The sequence below is a fragment of the Eubalaena glacialis genome, chromosome 5, assembly GCF_028564815.1.
Source record: "Eubalaena glacialis isolate mEubGla1 chromosome 5, mEubGla1.1.hap2.+ XY, whole genome shotgun sequence".
NCBI lineage: Eukaryota > Metazoa > Chordata > Mammalia > Artiodactyla > Balaenidae > Eubalaena > Eubalaena glacialis.
In genome coordinates this window covers 114,565,645-114,577,914 of record NC_083720.1, presented here as the reverse complement: position 1 = coordinate 114,577,914, position 12,270 = coordinate 114,565,645, and the positions used below count along the sequence as shown (strand labels likewise).

The 12,270-nt window shown below is 36.6% G+C and overlaps 2 protein-coding genes across 9 annotated transcripts in view; one reads left to right on the top strand and one right to left on the bottom strand.

Moving 5' to 3' along the window:
* Window positions 1-12,270, bottom strand: part of FBXW7 (F-box and WD repeat domain containing 7) — a 203,252-nt gene that overhangs the window by 88,334 nt on the left and 102,648 nt on the right. For 5 of the 8 annotated variants that reach the window (XM_061192528.1, XM_061192530.1, XM_061192531.1 and 2 more), the window contains one exon: window positions 437-1,009. In XM_061192528.1, the coding sequence (XP_061048511.1) occupies window positions 437-940 (504 nt within the window). In that variant the 5' untranslated portion in view covers window positions 941-1,009. Of the gene's footprint in view, window positions 1-406; window positions 1,010-1,654; window positions 1,705-12,270 lie in introns of those variants that run through there. The other 3 variants (XM_061192529.1, XM_061192532.1, XM_061192535.1) reach the window with 3 other exon arrangements.
* On the top strand, window positions 5,207-6,817 carry LOC133092328 (oxysterol-binding protein-related protein 9-like). Its single transcript, XM_061191602.1, is given in 3 exon segments — window positions 5,207-5,231; window positions 5,359-6,317; window positions 6,320-6,817. Coding segments are annotated over 3 exon segments (1,482 nt in total).

The window sequence follows — 12,270 nt, the reverse complement described above, 5'->3', positions numbered from 1 at the left end:
TAACTTCCAGTAACTAGTGCCTTGGAGTAACACCTGTGAATACACAGCCCACCAGACCAGCTGCACTTGGTAAATAAGAAAAGAGCCTTCACTACTTGATCTACACAAACCATGTTTCACTCCAACCCTCTCCACTACACACAACCTACTAACCCCTGTCCCAGGGACAAAATTGATAATGAAATTTGATATTAATGATTTTTCATAGTAATAGGATCAAATACCCTCTCTCCATGTGTAATAACATTGTCCCATTATCAGTATTTCTATTTCTAATACTTTCTAATACCTTCTGTAAAACAAAAATTAGTTCATTTTATTACTACACATCTGAAGATTAATTTTGCAATACTACAAAGGCTGTGAGGAAAGTTTCATTACAATTTATACGGATATGTAAAATTTCTCAGGTGAAGAGCAGACTAAATGTACTCACTTTTGTTGTCTTTGTATAGAACGGAGAGGAGAGTTGGTGAATAGGCAGGTCCACGATACTACTAGAGTTTGTGACACTGTTACTATGTGTATGTTCATCTTCCCTGCTGCTGTCATCAGACTGATCAAAATCATCACTCTCCTGGTCCATTTCCTCTTCCTCTTCATCCTCCTCATCTTGTTCACCAGCATGTTCTTCGTCTTCCTCTTGTTCCTCCTGGTTTCCCGAGGAGTCCTCATCTACTGAAATAAACCGGTTATTGTTTTCTTCCAATTGTCCTTGCTGGGAATCACTTTGGTCTCCAGGTCTAGGTTCTGCTCCAACGACTTCCCCATTCCTTGCAGTGTGCTCCTCCTCTTGTTGTCTTAGCTGCTGCTGCTGCTGTTCCTCCTCCACCACGCGATTCATCTGCTCCTCATCTGCCTGGCTTGAGGAAGGGTTACCTCTCAGAGAGCCTCCAGTTCGTCGTCTTTTGCTGCCCACAGAGAGCAGTTCCTGATTCATTTCCAAAAGCCAGCTTGCTACTTCTTGGACCTTGGCTAGACTATCAGAAGATGCAAAGGTTTTCACATTCTGTAGAGAAAAATGGGGGGAGAGAAAAAAGGTTTGTACAATCTACATTATCTTCTACTTTTATGTTATATGTCTATATTCCAAATTTCATTAAAGACTGTAAAAAGTATTTGATGCCATGGAGACATTAAGATGTTCTTTTGGAGTCAGTATAGAAAGTTTAAATTATAAAAGTATGAGACTTTATAAAGACATACACAAAAATCATATAGTAAACAGCTTTATTTTAATCTTTTAAAAATAATTTTAGAACAAAGGTTTATAGTTTAGTTGCTTTGACCAATAAAACATAATCTAACCAATAAAACATTTTTAAATTTTAGATCAGTAGCTCATAAACTATACCCTTTGTCAAACTTCCACAAAATGTTAAGAAGTGTATCACAAAAAAAACCTATTCAATGCTCAGTTAAGTTCAGGAAATGCTGAGATAAACCAAGATTAAAAGGCTTTTTTTTGAACTTTAGGAATTTCCCAAACTTTTCTGATCACAGAACCTTGCCTTTAGACACAGTTTTCTGACAGTTGCCAAATATAATCACTACGATTTTCATTTTTCATAATGAATATAAATCAACTAGACATCACATAAGTAAAAAATTTTATTTCAAAAAAAGAAAAGAAAAAACGTTCGTAAGTTCATACCCTCTGACCCAGTCACTCCACTTCTGGCAATCTATCCTAAGGAAGTAATCCTAAAACAGAAAAAAAAATGATGCAGAGGATGCTCACTGCAGCTTTATCCACAAAAACAAAAAATAAAAATAAATGTAAATGTAAATTAAAATAATCAAAACCCAAATGTTCAAGACAAAGGAACCCATGAGATGGGATATATTTAAACATAATGTTTAAACATAATGTTCATAAAAAACATGTTCATTAAAAAAATTTGTGAAAACATGGACGTTTTCACAAAATGAAGGACATTATATGATCATAGAATGATTTTTAAACTGCACAAGACTAGATCGAAGACAATATTTCAAAATATAAACTGCATTTAGGCAGTGGTATGATAGGTGTTTTAATTCATTTTTTTACCGTATTTCTCAAATTTTATGCATCAAGCATGTTTACTTTTATGTTTTTAACAGTGGCTCTAAAATTTGATCTGATATAGAATCTTTTCATAACGTTCCTTCTTTAATTTCATCCTTTGCAGATATCTATATGGACATGTTTGAGGTTATGGAAAATAATGCCAACACATTACACAAGTTTATATAAAATTCCTTTTAAAAATACCTTTAAGTTTATGAGATAAGGAAATACAATATCCATTTTCTATCATGCCCTAAGAGTAACTACATTATATCACAATGATCTTTAAATAAAACAGCCTTATCCACCTCTCCAACCCTTGCCACTAGATGGTCACTCCCCCAAAGGTCCACAGTTCTCAAGGCAAACTTTAAGATGGGGTCAAGAAAGTCCAAAAGATAGTTTTTAAATAGCAGTATTTTATTTTCTCTTCTATAATCAACAATTTCTAAGAAATAAGCTACAGTGTGGGGGGAAAAATCCTTAAATTCTAATTACACTAGAAGTATAAATGTAGAAAGAGAAGAGTTCTAAAGATGTACCCCTGAGACCCTCCAACATTCTAAAAGAAAAGAAGTAGCCAGCAAAGGCGACTAAGTGGGAAAACCAAGAACGAGAGGTACCCGTAAAGCCAAGTTAAGAAAGCATATCCAGCAGGAGAAAGTAAATGATGACAACTACCACCAAGAGATCAAGTAGGATGGAGACAAAGAACTGACCGACCACTGGATTCAGTAACATGGAAGTAACTAGTAATAGGAGCAGTTTTCGTTAGTTGAAGTCTGATAAAAGTAGATTTAAGAGACTGGGAAAAGAGAATAGAGATGGTGGGTATGGAAGAGTTTGGAGTTGGATGCAAAAGGGAACAAAAGAAAGGGAGTAGTCATTGGTAGGGAAAACGGGGTCAAGAGAAGATTTTTGATTCTTTAAGACTAGAGAACTAGCAGCATATCTGTACACTGACAAGAATGATCCAGCACAAAACAAAAAAGTTGATAATGTAATCAAGAGAGAGAAGAAATAGTGAAGTGATATCCTTAAGTAATTAAGAAGGGGATGATGAGAAAGCGTTCAAACGTTAGAAAAGGGGATAGTTAGAAAAGGGGATACTACATTTTCGGTAATAGATGGAAAAGCAGAATAGTATTATATAAATACTTTACTTCTTTTTAGCATATTTCTCAATGTGGGAACGGTTGGAAGTAGGTAGATTTTTATAGTGGTCAGAGTCTTTGGAAGTTCCCTGCTCATTCCTTCAATTATTTTTTCCTTTTCTTTGTAAAATAGGAAGAAGCAAGGTTATCAGCTGAGAGTGATGTTACAAATTTGAAGAGAAAGATATGAAATAGCCCTCTAGGGAAAGAGGAAGGGAACCTTCTTTCACGCAAGAGATTTTGATGATCAAATGTAATCAATAAACTATGATGTAATACATATTAAATGTGGCTTTTAAAAGTCAAGTGGTTCTAACAGATAACCAACAAGAACCTACTGTGTAGCACAGAGAACTCTGCCAAATATTCTGTAAAAACCTAAATGGGAAAAGAATTTGAAAAAGAATAGATACATGTATAACTGAATCACTTTGCTGTACACCTGAAATTAAAACAACATCGTTAATCAACTATACTCCAGTGTAAAATAAAAATTAAAAATAAAATGTTATTATGCTTTTGAAGAAAAAAATAAAAATAAAAGTCAAGTGGTTCTTATTTACAACTCAGGCAAGCACTAGACAAACTTTATCTTTGAGGTAGCAGGTAGGGTTTGAGGTAGCAGGTAGGTTCCTTAGAAAAAGGAATATATATATCCATTATTTTCAGAAGATAAACTACAGAAAATAAAGGTCATCAGAATCTTGCTGGCTAGTATATGTCAAAGACAAACTATGAAAATATCACAGGAAATCAGGTTAAAAATAACATGCTGAAAAACAGTGACCTACACAAATGAAAAAATACACACACACACACACACACACACACAGTACCCCTGTATATATAAAAGTAAATCTGCTATACACAGGATTTCTTCAAGGCTAGAATCAAAATCTTGCTTTAGTAACTGTATCTAAAGTCTAGCTCTCGTAACACTAACAAGAACGTTTTTCACTTGGATGTTTATTCACAGAATGGCATGAAATCAGGGACACTGCCTGGGATAATGCAGGCCCCAAGAAAATTGCCCTTTGTGTACCCAACCTAACAGGCATATTTTTACAAGACTGAAACAGGTTAAATGACATATTAAGAGCAACTTACCAAGTAAAAAAATGAGAGAACAAAGATCATAAAACAAAGCATAAAGAATGTGTGTAAAGGGAGGAGACTGTTGGTAAGCAGCCAGCCTATCAACAAATAGAACGTTTATAACTCTGGCATTTCAAAAACAGTACCAGTACTGGTCACTGAAGAACACTTCTGTTACCAATTATGAATAATAAAAATACAAATCACTGTCATTGTATAACTTTAGTGTAATACTGAGGGGAACAGAGAAGAAATGTCTTAAGCCAATAAAGATAACTGACTCTTATATTTACATTGTGGCATGTAAATAGCTTTCAAAGTAATACAGATTCTTAAAGATAGACCTGGTCAATAATGGAAAATCCAAGTAGAAGAATCAGATTTAAAGCACAGCCAATAAAAAATAAAAAATATTCAATGACACAACTGAAAGTCAAATTACAGGAATTCCAGAATATTTGAAGAGGCTGAAAATATCTAACTGATAGACTTACATAAAAATTGGATTTCTCTGACTCATTTTGGGAGTGGAAAATAGTAATAAATATATAGAAACTAAGAGGAAAATTTCATTTTCTGTTGGTATTAATTTAAAAAACAGTATTTTTAGAAAATTTGTTCTAATAATCTATTAAATAAGCTAATGACTTAATTAAAATAATAAATATTTATCCAATAATTAATAGGAAATCAGAATCAACTACTAAACACTTTTAAGGGGGAAAAAAACATTCAAAAATTAGTTTACACAGGGGGCGAGGGGCTGTCCCGGGGGACCGGCTGAACCGGACCAGACCGACTGAGCAGCAGCCCGGTGATCCGGCAGACGGTGGAGAAGAGGGGGTGCTCGGAAGCGGCCCTCGGCTCCCTCCCCTGGAGGCACAGAGGGCAGGGGCCTTGGCGAATGGCTTTCTTGATGGCTACTTGCGGAGTAGTTAGACCCGGAGGGCCTGGGAGAGGGGCCGGCTCCCACCCCTGAGTCCCCAGGGACCCTGCTGCTTGCCGGGCCGTGGGCGCGAATGTCGTTCTCTCCCTGCCTTCTTCCCGCCGCCCCCTGGGGGTTTGATTCAGGATTTGTTCCTAGTGTCCAAAGCTTTGATAAGAAACTTACAGAGGCTGATGCTTGCCTACAAATCTTGATAGAACAGTTAAAGTTTTTTGATGACAAACTTCAAAACTGCAAAGATGATGAACAGAGAAAGAAAACTGCAACTCTCAAAAAGACAACAAATAGCATGGTAGAATCAATTAAACACTGCATTGTGTTGCTGCAGATCGCTAAAAGTACTATTAATCCTGTAGATGCAATATATCAACCTAGTCCCTTGGAACGTGTGATCAACACAATGCCTTCCCAGACTGTCTTACCTCCAGAACCTGCTCAGTTGTGTAAGTCAGAGCAGCATCCATCTTCTCTACCAGTTGGACCTGTATTAGCTACCTTGGGACATCATCAGACTCTAACACCAAATAGTACAGGCAGTGGGCACTCACCACCTAGAAGCAGTCTAACTTCTCCAAGCCATGTCAACTTGTCTCCAAACACAGTCCCAGAGTTCTCTTATTCTAGCAGTGAAGATGAATTCTATGATGTGGATGAATTCCATCAGAGTGGCTCATCCCCACAGTCCTTAATAGATTCCTCTGGATCTGCCTCAGTCTTGACACACAGCAGCTTAGGGAATAGTCTAAAGTGCCCAGATACCACGGAATCACTTAATTCTTCCATGTCCAATGGAACAAGTGATGCTGAACTTTTCAATTCACATGATGAGAGAGATGATGAAAGGGAGGCAGGGTCGGTGGAAGAGCACAAGAGTGTTATCATGCATCTGTTGTCACAGGTTAGGCTTGGAATGGATCTTACTAAGGTAGTTCTTCCAACATTTACTCTTGAAAGAAGATCTCTTTTAGAAATGTATGCAGACTTTTTTGCACATCCGGACCTGTTTGTGAGTATTAGTGACCAGAAGGATGCCAGAGACCAAACGGTTCAGGCTGTAAAATGGTACCTCATGATGAACATTACATTCTCACATTCCGCAATGGTTATGGAAGGTCTATCCTCACAGTGCCCTGCGTGGAACTAGGTGGAGAATGCAATATTAATTGTTCCAAAACTGGCTACAGTACCAATATCGTCTTCCACACTAAACGTTTCTATGGGGGCAAGAAGCACAGAATTACTGCTGAGATTTTTTCTCCAAATGACAAAAAATCTTTCTGCTCAATTGAAGGGGAATGGAATGGTGTAATGTATGCAAAATACTCAACAGGGGAAAATGTAGTTTTTATAGATACCAAGAAGTTGCCTATAATCAAGAAGAAAGTGAGGAAGTTGGAAGATCAGAATGAGTATGAATCCCGCTGCCTTTGGAAGGATGTCACTTTCAACTTAAAAATCAGAGACATTGATGCAGCAACTGAAGCCAAGCACAGACTTGAAGAAAGACAAAGAGCAGAAGCCCGAGAAAGGAAACAAAGGAAATTCAATGGGAGACAGGTTATTTCATGAAGATGGAGAATGCGGTGTTTATGATGAACCATAACTGAAACGTCTCGGTGCTGCCCAGCCTTAGGTTGGGAAATGCAAAGTTCGCTCCTGGTGACCAGGGCAGAGGCATAATGAAGTAACAATCTTCCTTTGGGAGAACCTATTCACTCCCTTCTTATTGCAGTGGTTCCTATCTCAGGGATACTGGACTTTCTGATGCAGATGAACAAGTAAAGTGAGAAAAGCTTCCCTTTTTCCTGTTCTGTGGCAGTTACAATGTTGACTTCGGTCTTGAGAAAAACTTCAGGTTTTGAAAACACGATGTCTGCTCCTTTTCCAAATCCCACGTTATAAATCCCAGTCTCAAACTCTGCATTCTAGGATTGCTGTTGAGATATACAACATCTTTTTCCTAGTTCATATAATCTTGAGTCATATATATATATATATATATATATATATATATATATAAAATAGGTGATGCCAGATTTTTCATAAATACGCCATCTACTGTAAATATTGGTTCCTCTGAGTTGTTTTAGAAAATTTAGGGCAAAGTATTAAAATCATGTGTTAGGAAATTTCATGGTCTCAACTACAATAACTTTTATTTTGGAATTGAACTATTATTAAATTGTATCTAACTCTGGACTACAGTTTAATTATACTCAGTGCTTCTTAAGGCTTCATAAAGCAATTTTTCCAAAAAAAAAAAATTAGTTTATGAAGTCCCACAAAGAAAACTAAGCACCCATAATCTAAAACCTGAAACTGCCATACAGGAAATATTAATAAATGAGGTATTAATAAAAGCACATTTTTGCTTTTTATAATTCTAATTTTAAACTTTTTTTAGAGAAAACTTTTTGTATGATTTAGGACACTATCATATGAAACACAAACATCAACAAACAGAATCCTATATCCTAAAAAAAAAATTATGTAAAATTTAAGGATGTTCTTTTATTTCTTCTTACCAGTATATAATGTCAAGATATATCATATACATAACTTACATTTTTATCAATAATCAGTGAGACTGAAGTTGAAGTCAGTAAAACAAAATCTGACAGCTAGTATATTTTGACATTAAATTGTATGATTTCCTTGATGAGAATGGAAATGATTTAAGGTCAGGAATAATACTGATAAAAGAAAATGAAACTGAACAAATTGAAAATGTTCCTCACTTCACAGACAAAGCAATCGGGCTCAAAGAGATTAAGTATTTCTCAAGATTAGCTAGCTTAGAGCAAAGCAGGGACCAGAAATTGACATTCAACTGAGTTTTCTTTCATGTGCCTCAGTCTACATAACTACATATGATAAAGTCTTAAAAGAATATTATTCTCTAACACTGATATTGCCTTCTTCTCCAAAACCAGAATCCTACAATGCTCAAAAATTATTACTCTAAAATAAATACTCACTGAGCACTCAATATGCCTCAGGCACATATTAATTTTGTAGAAGATAATGTTTAGAAATGTTTCTTTACAAGTTAATCAATGACTTTTAACCTGAACCCATAGCAAGATTAAATTTTACATTACAACTCTTTATGCATGTACTTAAACAAATCTAAAACAATGGTTTCAGAGACAGGGAATGATGAAATGTTTATACCTAAAGTCTCTATACATCACTACCCTTAATTAAACATAGTCCGTTTTCATTATTTTTTTTTTAATTTACGTATTTATTTTTGGCTGCATTGGGTCTTCGTTGCTGTGTGCGGGCTTTCTCTAGTTGCAGCGAGCAGGGGTTACTCTTCCTTGCGGTGCACAGGCTTCTCACTGCGGTGGCTTCTCTTGTTGCAGAGCACGGGCTCTAGGCGCACGGGCTTCAATAGTTGTGGCATGCAGGCTCAGTAGTAGTGGCTCGCGGGCTCTAGAGTGTAGGCTCAGTAGTTGTGGTGCACAGGCTTAGTTGCTCCGCGGCACGTGGGATCTTCCCTGACCAGGGCTCGAACCCGTGTCCCCCGCATTGGCAAGCGGATTCTTAACCACTGTGCCACCAGGGAAGTCCCAGTCCATTCTCATTATTCACAGTAATTGTGTTCTATAAAGTTGCCACAAATACCAAACGAGTGTTCCTAAGGGAAATACACGGTTAAGTTCCTGCAAGCCTCTAGTCACATGTTTGCCAACTGATCAATACATAATCTTTTTCTATGTGTATTTCTATTTAAAGACATGTTATTTAATATATAGTTGATTCATTAACATTGAACTCATGGTCAACAGCACTATAAATTCATGCCTGAAAGAAGCTTATCTAACATGTATGTTTTCCATAAAGCACATCACAACACTAGGCAGTACCTCAAAACTGCTTGGGAATCATTTTGAACAGCAAAACCACAAACAATAAGCACAAAAAGCTTTTAGTGAAAAATGTTTCAGTAAACAGACGATGAAAAGGACACTTGTGTAGAATATGAGAGCTGAAACAAGAAAGCAGAGTGTCACCTGGTTCAGAGGGGAAAGTCCATGTCAGGTGACTCAAATTTTTTACCACCCTGTGCATGCGAACATCCACAAATGACTGTGAAAGCACCACAAGTACTGATTTTTGGTGTTACAAATAAATTTTAGTGAGTAGGCAAATCCCATATTAAATAAAGTTGGACTTTGTATAAAGTAATGGCTGGAGAAAGAAAAGGGAGAAGGGGCACCACTTTTCCTTAGGTAAGTGGGGAGAATAGGCTTCTCCTGGCAGTGTGAAAGTCCAGAGAGGCCCAAACCTAAGGGTACCTAAAGGAAGAGACACCTACAGGCATCTCCATTCCAGGATGAAGGAGAAGTTTTATAAGTATTATAATAATTGCTCTTCAAAAAAATTCAATAAGGTTATTGAGATAAAAGAGAACTACTCTGTGACTTTCCCCAAGTCCGAGAAAACACAGGGTAACTTTTACTCATTATACCTGGTTAATTTAGCAGCACTTCAGACCTAATTTCAGTGCCTTTTTTATTTTAAGTTTCTCACAAACTTTTTAAATAGTTTATGAACGTTGCTTCTCAAAAGACCTTTGATTATCCAAAACCATTTGAACAGCTTATTTTAGGTTGCCTAAAGGAGTTAAAGGGGGCATAGTATACATGTTAAAGTGAGCTCTGAAAGCCTATCTCAGAGTGAACCAGAATTGTGAGCCTCCAAAGAAGATTCCCAGGCAAATATTAACCTTGAAATCATAGTAGACACTGAGGAATATTGGTTACACTAATGTACACGGGGTGACAAGCAAATTGTCAAAGCCTCCAAAGACTGTGCAATACTAACATTTTCAGAAGCCACTAGGCTTGATCTACAAAGTCAGTTAAGAAGCTTTAAGATATAGATGGTAGGAAAATCAACCAAATTGTACTGATCATCGAGAAGGATAACTCAAAGCTTGGAATCACCTTCTAAAAGCAGGTTAGGATTTTCAATGAATCCTAAAAGAACCTCACTAGTCACCAGGATTCCTCTTCTGGATGCACCACTTAATACTCCAGCTGCATATTATGAGCTCTCTATATGACAAATTAATAATTTATTATTAATCGCTATGTTCAAACTGATTAAAAGTAAGTATCTGGAACACATACTAAGTATCACTTACTTAGTATCACTCTGCTACTCAAAATCCACCAAGAGCTTCCCATCTCACTCACAATAAAAGTCATTTTTTTTTAAATGGTTGTCTTCTAGGCCCTGTATAATCGACACACATCCCACCACTCTGAGCTCATATTCCACTCTTCTCTCTTTTTCACTTTGCTCCACTCTTTCTGTCCTTGTTCTTTCTGGAAGAGGAAAATACGCTGCTACCTCAGAGCCTTTGCACTGGATATAGCTTCTACCTGAATGCTCTCCCTCATATATCTGCATGGTTCTTCCCATTATTTCCTTCAGGACTCTTTTCAAACATCTTCTAAGAAATGCACTTTCCCTAATAATCTTATTTAAAATAATCACTCCTTTGCGTCACATTATTCCCCTTTGCCCTGCTTTATTCTGCTCCAAGCACTGTATAAAAGCACTGGAATAGTGTCTGTTATATAGAGTGCCTACCTATCTATCTATCCATCCATCCATCCATTCATTCATTTCTTCATGTATTATCTGCCTCTTCCCACTAGAATTTAAGCTCCATAAGGAAAGAGACTTTCCTTTTTCACCACTATCTTCAGTACCTACAAAAATGCTTGGCTCAGTAGGTCCTCAAAACATTTAATGAGTAAATAATTATTACATCTTTTTAAAGCCAGTCGTGTGCTGAGAATTCTTTCCTCATCAAGGAAGAGCTACAAGCCAGGTCACAAAAAAGTACCAGATATTTTAAACACATTTTTTTAAGTTGTAGTCTGTACTGAACAAGTCACTTGTAGTACTCTTGAAACTCAGAGGGTATAAATCTAATATGTTAACATTTATTTATAAATTATCTTCCTCTAAGTCATAAAGATATTTTCCCTTTATCAAATTTCTTGTTATTTTCAGCACATGCTATAAAAAATGTGTGACTAAAAAGATGAATACTTCAAAAGCACATAATTTGTGGAGTAATTCTTGTTTCACAGCTCCCATACTGCAGCTAACTGGGAAATCATATATGTAGCTTAAGGTGAAAATCTTCCAGAGGCTGCAAAATTAGCTGAACAGATCCTTAGTCCTGTAGATTAACAAAATCAACACAACATGAACAATACGGGGCACATCATACAAGTATTCATACAAGCAGCAAGTATTCATTTGAAGTTTTATGGTTCTGAACTGAGTATTTTAAATCCACATGCCTCATCAATCATGTGTATCTTTACTAGAAAGGATGAAAAACACTATTTTTCAGTCCATATGTCAATACCTACTTTTTATGTTATTTAACTTACATATACATTTGTATATGTAAGTTAAATAACATACATATTTCTGGCCAAATTTAATTCCTCACTCCCATTCACCTCCACTCCCTCTGCAATCTGGGTTTACTCCATTATAACTAAATTTTAAACTGGTTGCTAAATCCCACTGGATCTTTTACCATTTTTGTAGCTTTTGACATTACTAAACAAGCACTCCCCTCTTTACAATTCTCACATCCCCTGGTTTCCCTTGATATAATCCTTTTCTTAGTATTGTCCCCCAGGCAGCACTATTGTTCTCCACTGACAGCTCCTTCCTTCTCTGTAGCTTCTTTGCAACCTTGGGTTTTAACTACCACATAGAAGCTAATGACGACCAATTCTATTCTCTCTAGCCAAACTCCTCCACTGAGCCTATTAGTTTTATCAAGATATCCCACAGTTGCCCCAAATTCATTATTTTAAAATGCAAATTCCTGTACACACACACACCTGCCTAAGTTTCTTCTTAGGTCCTCCTCCTATTTTCTTTACCTCGGTGAATGGAAGCATATCCTAGTCAGTTGCAGATTTAAGAAACCCAGATGGTTCTTCCTCTTCTACTTCCTTCGACTATCCTCTCCC